This window comes from Acanthopagrus latus, chromosome 1 (genome assembly GCF_904848185.1).
Source record: "Acanthopagrus latus isolate v.2019 chromosome 1, fAcaLat1.1, whole genome shotgun sequence".
Lineage (NCBI taxonomy): Eukaryota > Metazoa > Chordata > Actinopteri > Spariformes > Sparidae > Acanthopagrus > Acanthopagrus latus.
In genome coordinates this window covers 18,227,733-18,244,395 of record NC_051039.1, presented here as the reverse complement: position 1 = coordinate 18,244,395, position 16,663 = coordinate 18,227,733, and the positions used below count along the sequence as shown (strand labels likewise).

The following is a 16,663-nucleotide window of genomic DNA, read 5'->3' as shown; positions in this document are numbered from 1 at the left end:
AATATTTCTAGATGGAGAAGATTAACATCCTCCCCACAGCAGTCACTGGCAAAGAAATGTGACATGTGCCTTTTGCATAAAAAGGTAGAGCATTGTTCATATCCTCACATCTCAACAGTGGAGAAAGTTCAGGAAAGACGCCAGCGGGTCACAAACAACCGATCTGTCCGACAGCACTTGAAGGCAACAGCAGTCACGCGTTGTTTGCCTCACAGAGCGCAAACATGGCGGATGATGGAGAGTCGCTGGAGTCCTGGCTCAGTAAGTTCACACTAAAACTCTCCGTTCACGTCGTTTATTCATATCAGAGGTGTGCATTTGTGTGCTGCATGGTTGCAGGTGTCCGACACGCTATTCGGACTCTCGTGACACGGCTGAATGTGAAAACTATCGCGCTGTTTCGTCTGTGTTGTCAGAAAGTGGCTAACACAGACAGCTGCTGGCGCTAGCCAAAACCAGCTTGCATGTTTGGTTCAGCTGTGTCCTGGGTTTATCATCGAAATGTGTAAGTGCTTACCAAACATGTTAGTACTCTATTCTACTGGTGACCCACTTTAATGTTGTGCATTTGCTCCCCGCGGTTCAAGGCTAAACACTTCCAGGCGTGAACTTAATCCAAGTTCAAACAGGTCTTTCAGCAGCAAAAACAAACTGGATCCTGTCTGGGGACTTTTCAAGAGAGACACTCATAAAGTAAGACGAAAAGAAAAGGCCTGATCGTATTGTCTGCATCGTCTGTAGTAAGCTGGATTCAGAGGGGATAGAGTCTGATTCTCGAGATTGTCCACGTTCATGCACAACCAGCCTTCAGTAGCTTCCTAATGACAGGATTGCCTCTTTTGTTTTTTCCCTGTATTTTTTGGCAAGATGTCTTTCTCTTTTTCAGACAAAGCCACAAATCCCTCCAACAGGCAGGAAGACTGGGAATATATAATGGGCTTCTGTGACCAGGTCAATAAGGAGCTAGAGGGGTAAATTGGTCACATTCTTTGACCCATAACGTTGAATCACATGCATCTAATATTGCTCATATATGTCCTCATTGTGGCAAACACACAGAGCTCATTCTAAAGTCTGTTATAACAAGAGGTGGAAGAAGTACTTAGATAAATGACATAAGTACAAGTAGCAGTACCTTGCTGCAAAAATACTCTATTATAAGTTAGAATCCTGCAATCTGAATCCAGCAAAAATGTTTTTGAAGTATTAAAAGTAAAACACTCACAAAGCAGCAGAATGACCTCTTAGTGTCCATGTGACATATTATGGGATTATTAGTACAGATGCACGACTGTGTTATGTTGTAGCAGGTCAAGATTAATCTAATTCTAGGTAGGGCATACTTGTAGCTTTTGTTATTTGAATGCTATTCTTACACTATGAAGCGTAATACTGCTCTCTCCTTCATAAATTAATCGCTTTATCTTAAATTCAGTACAGCCAGTACATTAAGAAAAACCTAGAATTTCTATTTGTATGCTGGTAAAACCTTATTCTTCAAAGTGACTAGAAACTGGGCGATATGAGAATATTAGATGATTATTATCCCAGCAAAAGTAATTGTGATTTACATTGTTATTATGATAATACTTAGGATGCCCTTAAACTCTCAAATGGCACTAAACAAACTGTAACCCCATCACTTTACCTTACATTTACTTTAAATCTTACAGGTAGGACACACACATTTTGTCAGTGAACATCCTCTTAGTGAAAAACTTAAATGAGGTAATCACAGTATAATTTATCAAACAGTCCCCCTGCATAAACCCCTGCATAAACATTAAATAATGTTTAAATAAGGGGCACCTGATCTCCCTGTTGTGTTGTGGAAATTGAAAATGAATCATGAAATCAAAGGGTGGTATGTTATCAGGCTTTCTCACATCACTGTAATGAGGAAATTCACAATTATCCTGATAAATAAAAGTGGAGCGGAGAGCTTTTATTTCAATTCTTGCCTAGGCATGCGATAGCATGAAAATATAATGTCACAATGACCATGTTCCATTACTATTACATAATTGCAACTCACAATATTATCCCAACAATCATCAAAATATTCTTAAAACGTTAAAATAAAAGCAGGAATTGCACTTAATCATGCTATACTCATTTTTAATTAACAACATTCAAAGAATTTTAGATTAGAAACTCAGAAATAATAATGTCCATGTGTACAAATAAAAGATAAATAAATGGTAGTACCCTTATTCCCCTGTCGTTCTTTAGTTTGGAATGTACAATTTACCCACATTCCACCCACAATGGTTTTTTTTTTTTTTTTTTTGAGGGATACAATATGCAAGCTGTGCTTTCACCCATGATGACAAGCACTGCAAAATGAAAATGGAAACTATCATACAACTAGATAGCTTGTTCAAGTCAGTCATGTGAGGATATTCATGATTGTTTTGATTCACAATTATCCTGATAATGAAAATTTACCAGGATCAACTTATTATATATAATATAATATAATACCTACTCCTCAATTCATCTTCAGTACTCCACTGTAAAAATAGTTTTAATTTATTACTTATTCAACTTGGATCACTCAGAATCAGACCCGCTGATCATCTCACTTGCTCATGTAGATGATCAAGAAGGATCCGTATTAAATTGAGGTTGTTTAATAACTAGTTAAATGTTTGTTGTGGTACCTTTAAATACAGCCGTTTGAGTAGATCTATTTATGTTCCACCACTGTTATAACCCCGACTCTGGATGGCTTTTGTTTGTCAGTTTGTATTGGATTGATTCTTTCTGTCATATTTTTCAGCCCACAAATATCCGTTAGACTGTTGGCGCACAAGATTCAGTCCCCTCAGGAGTGGGAGGCAATACAAGCTTTAACGGTCTGTTGTGTAATCTGTTCAATTTCCTTTTATGTCATCCTTCAGCATAAGTTGTACAATTAGAGGAGATTTATTTTGGCTTGTTTTCATATTTGCAGGTTCTTGAGGCTTGTATGAAGAACTGTGGGCGAAGGTTTCACAATGAAGTTGGGAAATTTAGGTTTTTGAATGAATTAATTAAGGTAGTTTCACCCAAAGTAAGTACCATAAAACTTTAAACCCCCTCTAATTACAATATGCTTACCTGAATTGATATGTGGTGTTATTATTAAGCTTTGTATCTGTTATCTTTTAGTATCTGGGAGACAAAGTGTCAGAGAAAGTGAAAGCAAAAGTCATCGAAATGATGTACAGTTGGACTGTCTCTCTACCAGACGAAGCAAAGATCTGTGAAGCGTATCAGATGCTGAGGTCCCAGGGTGAGACCACAACCACTGAAAGCTGTTAAAATATGCTCATAATATAAATAACTCACTTAAACAATATGAAAGTGTAATGATAACATCCAAAAATATTCAGTCATTACTGCGTTCTGCCTTGGACTCCTTTTTTAAAGTGATTTTATCAACTTGAAGGCTGTAAGCTTGTTTGTTCCAGACTAGAATAGCTCTCTGTTGTCATTTTTATTTAGGTATTGTCTTAGTTGACCCAGAAATCCCTCTTGATGCCACATTAATACCATCACCATCTCCGCGACCAAAGAATCCTGTGTTTGATGATGAGAAGAAAAGCAAGGTGAGAACAATTATTTTTGGATGTTGTTTGTGTAATCACTGCAACTAACTGCAGGTAACTGTCTTTTTCTTGTTTTATCTCTGTTACAGACTTGCAATCAATTGTTTTCATTGGCACGACATAGATTGTAATCATCATATAAGATAACAGATTAGTTGTACCCTACCGTGTAGTGCATACTGTGTGTGTTGAGTACAGTATGTTTGTGTGTTTCAGTGAAGGGGCCATTTATTACCTCTGTGTTCAAATTATCTGAATGTCTGCGTGTTAAGCCAACACACTCAAACCCCCCCAACTGTTAAAGGAATTGTTGTACATTTTTGGAACCAGCCTGATTCACATTCTTGCTAAAAAATCCAAAAGATCGTCAGAACATAAATCCCCTTAAAATAACAACTTTGTTGTTTTTACTTCTGTTTTAGTAGGGATCTATCAAAACCAGATATAACATGTTAATTGATAAGCTTTAGAGGTGCTGGTAGATGGCTTTTATTCTTGACCTTTGCATAGAGCTAGACCAGCTGTTACTTCCTATTTACTGTTCTTTATGCTATGCTAAGCTAAGCTAATGATCTATTAGCTGGAGCTCTGCATTTAATATCTGAGTGGTGTAAATCATTTCTACTGTCACTTGGTAAGAAAACAAGAAGGTATATTTCCCAAAATGTTGAACTGCCCTTTTAGTTTTTCTGGATGGATGCAGCCCACTTTTTTATTAGAAATGAAATCCTTAAAACAAATCACACATGTTTCTGTCATTCTTGAGAGTGAAATTTGCCTGGAGTATTTTCTTGGTACATGAGAGGTATTAAGGTTAAAAACAGTAAGCAGATATTTATCTCTACCCTTCTTTCTTCCCCTCTCCTGCTCTTGCATCAGTAACTGAAGGCATAGCATCATAGGGTCCAACAAAATACCATGCTCCAGTACCTTACTGACAACAGCGAACCAAAACAAGTCATGACTGCGTGTTTACTTTGTGCTGATCTATGGATTAGGTTTATTTTTTCAGGGTCTGGGAGCTGCCATGGATTTGCTGCCTGTGTCTTGGCAGTCTGTGGGAAATAATATCGAGTGTTTACTCACTGATGGTTCTCACATCTCTCCCCAGCGATTAGCTGAGCTGCTGAAGAGCAAAAAGCCTGAAGACCTGCAAGAGGCCAATCGACTGATCAAGAACATGGTCAAGGAGGTGTGAATTAAATGTTTTGATTGTTATGCTACAGGGCCGTTCTTCTAGATAAATTCTAATTCTTCACGCTCAGTTTTCATCTCAAGTCAATTTTATTTATGTAGCCCAAAATCACACATTGCCTTCGCTTTACAATATGCATAATGAACCACCTCCTCTGTACTTAGACCCTCGATTTGAGTGAGAAAAAATCTAGCCATATTAAGGGAAAAAAAAAACTTTTACTGGGGGGGGCTAGAAAAACCTCAGAAAGATCCCTCTCCCAGGACAGACACATATGCAAGAGGTGGTGCTTGTACAGAGCAACAAATCACAGTTTACACATTGCACTGACAGAATATTGATGATTTGATGATATAATATACATGTCATGTCAAAGCTTATGTTCATACTTTCCTTTGTTTTTCTCAGGACGAGGTACGAACACAGAAGGTGACAAAGCAGAAAAGCACACTGGAGGCAGTCAACAACAGCGTCAAACTCCTCAGTGAGATGCTCGCTCACTTCAGCCCTGAAGACTCTACAGATGGAGACAAGGAGCTCATTAAGGTTTGTTCTTTATCAGATGAGGCTCTGTTGACCTTTTGAAACAACTTTACATATTTCTTTGGCATTTGTTGACCTTTGTGGAAACACGGTTACATTAGTGCACACCAAGCCTACACGGTCCCCAGTCATTGGGAAGTAATTTATTACTGTTGTGGGAATAAATGAAAACACCCTCATTCTGAGACAAACTAGTCCATCATTAGGTTTCAAGTTTATTGCAAGTATGTTTTAGAAGAACTTAATCTGATTTCCTAAACCAAGGTAAGAATTACACTCTAGGCAGCACAAAGTATTTAAATTTTTAAACATGAAGATGAGGACTGTTTGATGTGAATTTCTGAATATTCTGTGTGGGGTTTTTTTGTGTTATAAATTCTTTTTCCAGGAGCTGTATGGTGATTGCGACAAGCTCAGGCAAACAGTGTTTCAACTCGCCACTGAGACTGAGGATAATGACAGCAGCTTAGGTGAGAAATCTTGGAATTTGGCCCTTTTGATGCTGATTACTCACTCTCACTGTCTTTTTATTTTAGTATGAAATGGATTGGTCATGATTAAGGGATGTCATGTGCACACTTAAGGCCAACATCCCGTCAGACCGGAATGCCCACTAACACACAGTTCCTAATTTCAGCAAACACTGTGGGGATAAATGTGGCTTTATGTTGTTGTTGTTGTCATCTCAAAGATTTCATAAATCTCACCTGAGTGTAACCTTTTCAAAATGCACTTATCAGGAGACATCCTGCAGGCTAGTGATGACCTCTCCCATGTCATAAATTCCTATAAGAAGATTGTGGAAGGACAGACCATCAATGGGGAGACTGAAGCACAACAAACACAATCATCAGTCAGACAAGGTACATCTAACTGATCTAAACAAAGAACCATCTGTTATCAGTGTGATTACAGCAAACTGTAAAAACTATGCTGTTTGCAGTTTCTGAAATATTTTCAGGAAAGGCTTCCATTTTGTGTGCATCACAGCTCATTAAGGTGTAATGGGCACCCACATAAGGCAGTAGACCACAGATCATGTTTGGAAATGTATGCTATGTGCAAAGACACATCAGCTTTAAGTTGCATATAATGTACATGTCCAGTGAATATACTGGATTTGGAAGTCATTCTTCTGACTTGGATGTCTTTCATCGGCATCATGTTAGCATGTGGGAGCAACACTGACAACACTAAGGTGTTGCTTTGCATTGTATCGCTCAGCGTTTAAATTCCATTTAAATTTTAAATTCAAATTTAATTCCTGTAGCACATGAAGCCGTGCGCCTGGTATGAGTTGGAACAGAAACTATTGTGTGATGGTGCTGAAAAAAATGTTTTTCTCTGTTTTTCTGTATGTGAAAGGACAAACTTGTTTTTGCTGTATTCTTTTGTTTATTAACTCAATTTCAATGCTATCTTTAATACTCATGTTTTAGATTTGATGTGTATAGCGCACTGCAGTTTCTTTAGCCAATTCTTTCAATAAGTGTGACTCAGTCAACCTGCTGCAACCCAAACCTTGACCACATGTTAAAAGTCAAGTCCATCCCTGTTGGTGCTCTTGAGACTTAACTACATGACTGAAAGCCATGACAACAGTATACGTGCATGGTGTGTCAAGGTTGTTGTTATGCAGCAGTTAATAAAGGAACAAGAAAATAGTAATTCTTGTTGTAATGTAGGAGCTGTGTATATCATACACATTGACATTTAACATTGTTAAATCAAGTCTTTGCTGCTGCTTTGAGAAACTGCATCCAAATTTGTGAAGATGCATAGTGCCTACAAAACAATGAATACAAACTATCCCCTCCTGCCTTCACAACTATCAGCAGTTGGTTTTAATCTCTACTGGCATTAAGCTGATAGCCTTTATTGAATTAGATCTGTTAATATGAAACTGTAAATTGCAGTAAAGGTTTCCCAATTTTGCGAGAAACAGATGTTTCTTGTCAGAAATTGTGCAAATTACTTTAGTTATGGATGATAGCTGTTCAAAATGAGATCCGTTGTTATCTGGAGCAAATGGGACACTATTCGTAGTAAAGAACGGAGCTCTTGAGCTTGTTGAATGTTACTTTTTGTCTTTCTCTCACTGTATCGGGATGTAGCAGAGGTCTCAGCAAAAAAGATCTCAAAAAAACCCCAAAATTACCTGCATGACTCAGCCACTTGATATATATAAAAAGCTATCTGTATGCTCGACGTTCTTGTGATTGTTTTTGTTTGTTTGTTTGGGCGGCCTTTTAAACTTAGTTTGACAGATGGATGGACACTGTCAATGTGACGTATATTTTGTTTTCTCACTGTTTGTTTTTCTGACAGGAACAAACCAGTCAGAGATTCTGATTGACCTGGTGGGTCTGGACAACCAGAGCGTGGCTCAGTCACAGCAGCAACCCCTGACATCCTCTCTATCTATTCCTGCTGACCTGCTGTGTGGCTCTGCTGCTAGTGATTCTCAGTCCCCCAGCCTTGGTGCACCCTCTGCATCACTCTCTCTGCTGGATGAGCAGCTGTTATCTTTAGGTGACCTGGAATATAATGTCCTTGATTGTTTTCCATTGTTTGTTTTCATTGATATGGCATGTTTTACACGGCAAAGTAATAGCAGTAATGTAAAAATATTCTGGAATTCAACATATTTAAATCTCTGTGGTTATTGTGCCTAGTGGAAATAATTCCCTTGTATTCACATGCACCATGAAGCAGTCTTTTCATGTGGTGTAATGAACTTGAGCAAAAATGTTGTGCATGTTGTAGGACGCCGCTCAGCTGTTGAAAGCTAGCAGCAGAGCTGTAACTTCTGGAGGGGTCAACAGCTGCAGTCACACTGAATTCTGCTCTGATTTGTAAAGGAAACAGAAGTTTTGACATTTGTGTTCATTTGCAGGCCTCAACGAACCTGTTTCTGTTCCAAATAAATCAACAAGTGTAAACCTGAGCACTCATTCTTCATCTTTACAGGTAGTTAGATTAATTGAAATAGTGTATACTGTATGTCAAGTATTATCTTGTTGGTAATAGCAATGTGTTTTTTATTTCTATCCATTTTCAGATTTCCAGTCAAGATTTTGATCTTTTTGACACAACTTCGTCTTCGAATCCTGCACTCTCCTCACCTTCGTTATTTCCTGATGCCCTCTCTGTGATGGCACCTCCTGTTAGCTCCACCGTAACTACATCTACAGTCGACTCTGCCTTGAGCTACCCTGGACCTGTGTTCTCCATGCCTCCGGTTTCTACAGACTCTGTCTCAACAACACCATTCACATTCCCAGAGCCCCTCAGTTCAGTGCTGACTACCAATTTTCCAGCTGCTCTTCCTCCATCATTCAGCATGCCCCTGCGTGCTTCGTCAGCCACTCCATCACAGCAGGTTTCAACTTCACCCGAGGCATCCCACTCGCTGTCCTCTTCTCTCACTCACAATCTACAAGACCTTGCCTTGCTGGATCTGGGCAGCCCAAAAAAGTGAGTAGTACTTTTGCCACAAATTAAACTGGGAAGGGAATATGGATCTACGCCAATCGGACACACAAAACACCTTGGATGCTTTGCTGTTTTTATAAGAAATTTTAGAAAATGATGAATTTGAAAAGTGTGCTTGAGTTTGAGTGTATGTCTAAATACTCTAGCTAAAAGGCACCGCTGTCCACTGAGATGCGTAACGATGATTTCTCTTCTTCTGTGACATGACATTTTAAGTGCACCCCAACCACTGATTTCCAAATTGCAAATTGATCCCCAGAAGGCTAGTTAAAATTAGATTTAAAAGCATAAGAGCCCTTTTGTATTGTCTTCTTTTAATCAAAATGCAGGGGTTGTGACTGAGCATTGTTTGAAGTGGTCATTATGCAATATTCTAGCTGTCACTTTTTTTTTTTTTTTTTTAAGTGAAGCGAAGTGCCATCTCATTTCACCAATGATTATGAAAGCTGACCCAGAAGAGTTTGTTAGGAAATTTCAGATTCAGTTTTACTTTCATCATGCTTCTTTTATATAATTGTTATCAATGTTTATGTCAGTCATTTTAAAGTTGAAAAATGATGGGGCCCATAATGTCTACTTTAATTATCCACATAGTACACCCAGTGGGATGGACTTTTGCAGCCTGCAGGTCAAGAGTGAGGATCTGCTCGCTCCTGCTCCACTGTCTTCCAGTCTCGCCGTCACCTCCACCACGTCCACCTCACTGCTCCTGAGAGGCTCCACTCCCTCATCTGCCCAGAGTCTGGCAGATGACAGCCCTCTGTTACGCTCTCTGTCCCCCATCCTCCCTCTGAGCCAGGCCAGTCCAGGCAGGGGACATGAGGTGTCCCTGGCTAATGTCTTTGTTCCTTTGGATGCAATCAAGCCAAGTGAGTTCCACGAAATTGGCTGTATGTTTTTCTTTATTCTTATTTTATGAGTATAAGACTTTATTTAGTTGCTTTTCATAAATTGTGTAGGATTGGGTTGACAGAAAACTATTTGATACATACAAGGACATTAAGTCTGCAATTTTGTAGACCTGTAAGAAATGAATGAAGTATTAAGTTGATTTGGGGTCCATATGTTTTACTTAAGGATTTGCAAGCGGTCCATCTATGCAGTTAGAATTTATTCAGGTGTAGTGTTTGTTATAGTTATGCTACATGACAAATGGGCTTTATATCCTCAAAAGTTGAACATGGCTTTAATCATATTGTATATTAGATCATATTATGATATTATTGTCAAGCACTGTGAGTTTAGGAATTGGTCTCCCATTTCAACATTGGCAGTCTAAACAGAAATAAAGGCCTAATCTCACAACCTTTTATAGAATTCCCTGTAGAGATGACTATCATAAAGAGAGATTTAAAAACACCAAGATGAAGAGGCCATGTCTCTATAACTGCAGGTAGGTTTAGAGAAGAAGTCTGTTTATATTTCTAGAAAATAACATCATTCTCCTTGTTTGAATCTGGTTGGCTATTGGAAAACTGAACTTTAGACATCACTGCCATTTGGTGGTGACAACAGCAAACTGCAGGATGTTTTTCTAAATGCTACTTGGTCTTGACTGTCAAGATTTTATTGTTTACTTGAAAGTAATTTCAGTACAGAAAGAGGTGGTGTTTGAGTCACTGCACTGTTGATCACCGTAGTAATCATTTGTTTACTGTTCCCCTTTGTGTGCTGCATTTAAGGTCAAGTGTGTCCTGTGACGGCATATGACAAAAACGGCATCCGTGTTCTGTTGCATTTTGCCACCGACTGTCCAGCAGGTAGACCTGATGTACTTGTGATGGTGGCGTCCATGCTGAACACAGCTCCACTGCCTGTCAGTAACATTGTTCTGCAGGCTGCTGTGCCCAAGGTAAAAACTTGCTGTACACCTGTGATGTCACAGTTACTGCAGTAGAAGCTACATGGTGTGTGTGTGTGTGTGTGTGTGTGTGTGTTTATATTTCAAAGAATTAACATTGGCAGACGATCAATTCATTAAGTCAAACATTTCCTTGGAAATGACATTTAAACGGGTTGCTGCTTCCGTTTAATGCTCATGGTTGTCGGTTCTGCTAATTCTACAGATGATGAAAGTGAGACTGCAGCCACCCTCGGGCACAGAGCTGGCTCCTTTTAACCCAATCCTGCCCCCTGCTGCCATCACTCAGGTCATGCTGCTTGCCAATCCTCTCAAGGTAGTGCTCAGTCTGGAGCTTTTCTTGGTGTTAATACATTTATGAATGCAGTAACATTTTAATTAATAGAGCACTTTCTTGTTGCAGCAATATTTTTACTTGTATTCAAGGCCATGCCAATCTCCCCCTCTTCTTACAATCTTACATGCCAACTATTATGCTATAAGGATATAATGATCACAGATGATACCCAAGATCCTGTGTGCTCGAGCCAGTTAATTAAAACTGCCAGCCTGAGTGTGTGAATGTGTATGTGTTTTGCAGGAAAAGGTCCGGATGAGATACAAGCTGACATTCACGCTAGGAGAGCAGTCGCACACTGAAGTCGGGGAGGTGAATGAGTTTCCGCCTGCTGACAGATGGGGGGCCCTATAGCCCTACCAGACGAGACAAGGCGTCTTAAACAACTGAGTTTGTCAGTGCAGCTCAGAGATCAAGAGAAAGGACAGTAGTGGAAGGCTTTTAGGAAATTTTGAAGAACATAAATGAACATAAACTTAAATGGACCTTGAAGGATTTTTTTCTGCTCGAGATGGAGTAGCCAAAGTCCTGTAGCATACATCCAACTTACTTTACTGCAGTGCCAGAGGTAGTCAGTGTGGTGCACTAATGAATGGTTTAAAGTGAACATGGACAGTTATGTGGGGAATAAATCGAAGATGATAAATATTGCTAAGTTATTTTTATATTTTTACTATTATTATAATACCCGTTTTCTCTCATTTTAATGTTCATATATACATCAGTCCCTCAGAACTGATCAGAAAGTACTTGCACTTTTTGCTGCCAGACAGTCTAAACATACAGCAAACACACGCGTTGAAGGAGATTGTGAAGCCATGGTCATATGAACATGTGACCCCAACCCTCATTTCACATGATTTGGTGCTGACGGTGTATGATAACAATATTTGACGCTAAAGAATTTAGACTGGAGCAGACAAGAGCCCCTCTGTTGCCACAGAGGCTCATTAAGAATCTGTTACTGCCAGTTGACCTCTTCCACTACGCCTCACAGTTACTGCTGAATAGTTTCTGACTCAAACTCCTGTTATGCTTTTTAGTCTTTCAGTATTTATTATTATGAATGTATTATTTATTTTGGTTTAGGGAGGAACATCTGTTCAGTAACTGTATTGTGTTGCCATCGACAGCTGTATTCTTTCTGCTGTCTCTTCTTATGATGGACACTATCAGTATTGCAGTAAGAAAGGCACAGATCAGTAGGGGTCTCTCTAGGAGGCTTTAATGTTACAAAATATCCAGACAGGTATTTTATGATATGTTACATTCTGTAGGGGCAGGTTGGATTCTGATGAATTACATGTCTCATTAAATGGTCAGGCTGTGCGCTCGGAATAACATTTTAATATATCAATGTAATTCCTGTGAGATATAACAGCAGCCTTGTGCCAGAGACATGATACACTTTTCCTTTGCAGGCACAAAATAAGCTATTAAGGATAAGGGTCAACTGGTTACATGAAGTGGAAGTGTTTAAGGTAGACTTAAGTCAGACTTAAGACAAAGTGAATTAAATGCCATGTGTAACTTTACCCCTGCTCCTGCAGTTAGACATTGTTGTGGAGACCAAGCTAAAGGGTTAGGTTATTCCCCCTAGGTCAACTGTAAATGTTAAGGTTGTGTGGGCTCTTCCTGCATCAAACTAGGAAAAGATTTCTTTGAGTAAGTCATGACATAATATATCAATAGTAAAAAAAAAAAGTTGGTTGTTAATTTAAAGCATTAATTTTACCATGTGTTCATCAAAAACTAACTTCTTTGGGGTTTTGTTGTCTTTTTGGGGTTATTAGTGCTATATAGGAGATTCTGTATGTGTTTCTTATTAAATTATTTATTTGTCTTAGATCGTTCAATGAACTTGTCATTGTATATTTTTTGAAAAGCTATTTCTGTGCATGGAAAAAAAAATAAAGAATGAGATTGATCTATTTGTATTACAATTTTCACATATTTTTGCCTCATTTTTCAGTGTCTTAACACCGGTATCAATGCAGTTGCCTATTACCCACAACTTTATGTGGCTGTATTTTCCATTTCAATGCAAGTTAGCCCTGTTTAATTCAAAGAAACAAAAGTAACAGTAGTGATAGAGCAGAAGGACATTGTCATTTTCTTATGGTGGATTGGCCTTGCTGAGAGCTAACTTGAACTACTTTATTAGACTACTGTTTGACAGGTAATAAGCTCATCATAGGATGTGTATAAAATCCAAAGAGTATGCAAATTAAATCCAAATCTCACATATTGTATTGAAAGTACAACCATTCCTCTTGAAATGTGGAGCAGAAGTGTTAGGCAGACTAGAACAAAAAGGAAAAGCTCAAGTATATCAGAGTACCTACGTCATTTGATAGCTTTGGCATCACCGTGCAAATGCCTTATTATTAAAATGTGTGAACGGATATTATAATACAGACCCTGGACGGGTGCATGTCTCGTCTGTGGTACAGTGTATGTAAGGGCGCTCAGTTGATCTGGCGCAGCTGTGTGCACTGCAGCCGACGCAAAGTGGTGAGACGGACAGCGCAGCCGCAGCAGAACAGGCGCGGACACACAGCAGCAGCTATGGCAGACGAAAAACCCAAGGTGAGGAGCGGATTTTCGAAAAGGGGCTTCTCTTTATAGCGTTTGCCCCATTCGTGTGCGATCGTGCTACAGAAGACACCAAGAAAAGCCGCCCTTGAGATCAATTCATCAACGATGGCACTGTAATAGCGAAAGCCAACGGTATAAAACCGGAGCGACCGCGTTAGCTAGCAGGCTAACCGAGTGGGTGGAGTTAGCATAATAAGCTAACGAGGCTAGCCCGAAAGCCGGGTGGTATGAAAGAAATAATCAATTACAGATAAACCCAACGTTTCACAAATGGCGCAGTCAGTGTTGGCTCTGCAAATGCTACACGCATTGAAATACAGTAGCTATTTCATGCTCGGCTAATGTTAGCTATAATCGAAGAAAAGAAGCTAATGTTCGGTGTACGGCAGTGTACAACATAACGGGCCAAAATTAATCGTTGACATCGCCAGTTAACTGAAATTATTTGGATTAACTGTTCGTTCTTTTTCATTAAGCTCGCACCAGAGTATATGAAGATAAGAGGGACGGTTGATGAGCGCAAGCTGTAATTTTCGCTCTGACTAGGCCGTTGGACATTATTGTAAGCTGTAGGCCATTGTCGTCAATTGATTTGTTTAATGCTAACGCTAACGCTAACACTGAAGTTGTAATGCTGCCCTGGTCTCTGTGCTCAGTGGCAAACCAGTCCTACAGTCTACTGCAAGACGACAAACATAAAAGTGGTTTAAAAAAATCACACTCATGGTGTGATTGGCCTAGTTATACTTCTGTCTCGAAGCATATACTGTACATTAGTCTAAAAGCTGTTTATCACCCTAGGGTTATTGAAGTTGGGGGTACATGCATAACACATTCTGGTGTGTTCTTACTCCACATGTGGGCTCAATTTCACTTTCCCAAAAACTTTTCACCCTTTGCCTCTCTTTCATTCAGGAGGGAGTGAAGACGGAGAACAATGAGCACATCAACCTGAAGGTGGCAGGACAGGATGGCTCAGTGGTGCAGTTCAAGATCAAAAGGCACACTCCTCTCAGCAAACTGATGAAAGCTTATTGTGAACGGCAGGTGAGAGTGCTACACAAATGCTGCTGCTGCTCAAAAAGAGTCATCTTTACTTTCATCGCTATGCTGGCAGTCTGAGTAGGTTGTTGTCGATGTGGAGGTGAAAAGACTGTAACTGCCTAGATTATTCAGTGTGTAATAGTATTGTTCATTTGCATTTCAGTTGACACACCTAGGTCAGTGTTCCCCATAGAGATTTTTCTTCCTTCTGTGTTTTGAACAATGTGTCTCTGTCCACCGACACAGGGGCTGACATTGAGACAAATACGATTTCGATTTGACGGTCAGCCCATCAATGAAACAGACACACCCTCGCAGGTAAGGCTACACATGAGCACTGCATAATCACTTATAGTGTCATGAATGTAAGGCTTAATACTAACCTCACCATATTGCTACCTTGAACCATTGTGAATGGCTTAAATTTTACACATTGTGTTGTCAGAATGGTGAAAAAGACGGACTCTCTTCTGAAACCGAATGTTACCCGTAATTGTAAAACACCTTTTAGATGGAAGAAATGTTATTGGCAAATGGTTGTCTAAACCTGACTTGGATTTAAACTGGTGCCATTAAACAGCTGTGAAACAGTTGTAGAAATAAAAAGTCACTCCAGGTAAACAACTTATCTGTGTGCTGTTAAGTTACTCTTAAACTTACCTTTTACTCGTCCTGAGGAGCACGTAAGCCCTCGGGACAGTCTTAGGCATCCTTGTTAAATATATGTAATGTGTTATCAACTGGTGTTGTATAAAGATAAAGCACAGATTTTACAAATGGCACTGTGAACATATCAGAGTCCATGGCGCAGTTGTGCAGTCTCTTTATCTCAATAGAACAGGGTACATAAAAGAAAGAGTTCACATTTTGTCCATGAAGCTTTTCTTTCCCCCTTTTTGCTTCCACTACATCTGTATTATTAAGTCGGTCTCTGTTTTCTGATCTTAATGTCATCATGCTTTGTAAGAAATTTAATGAAATAAAATTTGCTCCTGCCAAAGTTCCAGATAACTTGAAGGTGGTAAAGTTAAGATGAAAAAATCCCTAAATCTATTTCCAAATAGCTGCTGAACCAATCTTTGTTGACATTAGCTGACATCATTAGCAGTCAACACTTTCTCAATGTCTTCACACTAAAGACCTACCTCTGCTTTCGCATGAAAATGTAGTAATTGTTAAACACGTGCAGGAAATGGTAAGCAAGTCACAAGAAACTCAGAAAATATGAAGCAGTGTCCCGATAGCAGCATTGTCAGAGTGGGTGCCATCCAGTTTAAGTTACAGCTGTCAAATAGGGATAAGGCGATATTATGAACAGGCTTTGTGGATGTGAAATCTCAGGCAATACACGCTCCATACTGAATGAGTATTGGGGTTAATGCTCATGTATTTCTGTCTTTCATACAACTACTATAACAGACTCAACTACATTTTGAACTTTTTCTTACAGCTAGAAATGGAGGATGAAGATACAATTGATGTGTTCCAACAGCAAACTGGAGGCTCTTCTCTCTAAAGACTGTTTCCTACAGACATCCCTACCTCCCCCTCTCATACCTGAACATGCCCAGTCTTCAAATGCTCATGACCAGTGTTGATACCATCTAGTGGAAAACTCTTACAAAATGCTCAAAGGCAGCAGCAACAGCACAGTTGGTGTACCTAGATTAAACACACCGTCTTATGTATGTTAACATGTATGAACTGTGCAGTGGAGACGACCTGTAAGCTGCAGCTAATGCGCTGAAGAAATTAAAAGTTTCTCATGATCTTTTCTTTTTTTCTGGACGTTTTGGAAGAAAAACACCTTGGTCCTTTTGTTTTTATACTTATGTTATTGAGGTTCTGATTCAGATGGAATTTTGTTATTATTGTTAAGTAAGCCTGCATTTTAAATTCACATCTGTTGATATGAAAATGTATTATTGGAATAAATTGAGTCTTTTTTTAAACACATGTCCCTGTTGTTTTGTTTAATGGTTCCTTAGGGGGATTAA

The 16,663-nt window shown here is 39.3% G+C and overlaps 3 protein-coding genes across 4 annotated transcripts in view; all 3 read left to right on the top strand.

Annotated features, from left to right (window-relative positions):
• Nucleotides 1-16,663, top strand: part of LOC119026695 — a 1,024,654-nt gene that overhangs the window by 967,795 nt on the left and 40,196 nt on the right. The window lies entirely within an intron of this gene.
• gga3a (golgi associated, gamma adaptin ear containing, ARF binding protein 3a) lies at nucleotides 203-12,749 on the top strand. Its single transcript, XM_037111020.1, has 17 exons — nucleotides 203-261; nucleotides 887-971; nucleotides 2,783-2,858; nucleotides 2,957-3,055; nucleotides 3,154-3,277; nucleotides 3,490-3,593; nucleotides 4,705-4,785; nucleotides 5,197-5,334; nucleotides 5,720-5,801; nucleotides 6,072-6,194; nucleotides 7,660-7,863; nucleotides 8,228-8,301; nucleotides 8,393-8,808; nucleotides 9,421-9,695; nucleotides 10,509-10,678; nucleotides 10,893-11,003; nucleotides 11,268-12,749. The coding sequence occupies exons 1-17, from the start codon at nucleotides 225-227 to the stop codon at nucleotides 11,376-11,378; spliced, it is 2,310 nt and encodes a 769-aa protein (XP_036966915.1). The 5' UTR covers nucleotides 203-224; the 3' UTR covers nucleotides 11,379-12,749.
• Nucleotides 13,460-16,622, top strand: sumo2a (small ubiquitin like modifier 2a). The gene is made up of 4 exons (XM_037111934.1): nucleotides 13,460-13,613; nucleotides 14,538-14,669; nucleotides 14,913-14,984; nucleotides 16,117-16,622. The coding sequence occupies exons 1-4, from the start codon at nucleotides 13,593-13,595 to the stop codon at nucleotides 16,180-16,182; spliced, it is 291 nt and encodes a 96-aa protein (XP_036967829.1). The 5' UTR covers nucleotides 13,460-13,592; the 3' UTR covers nucleotides 16,183-16,622.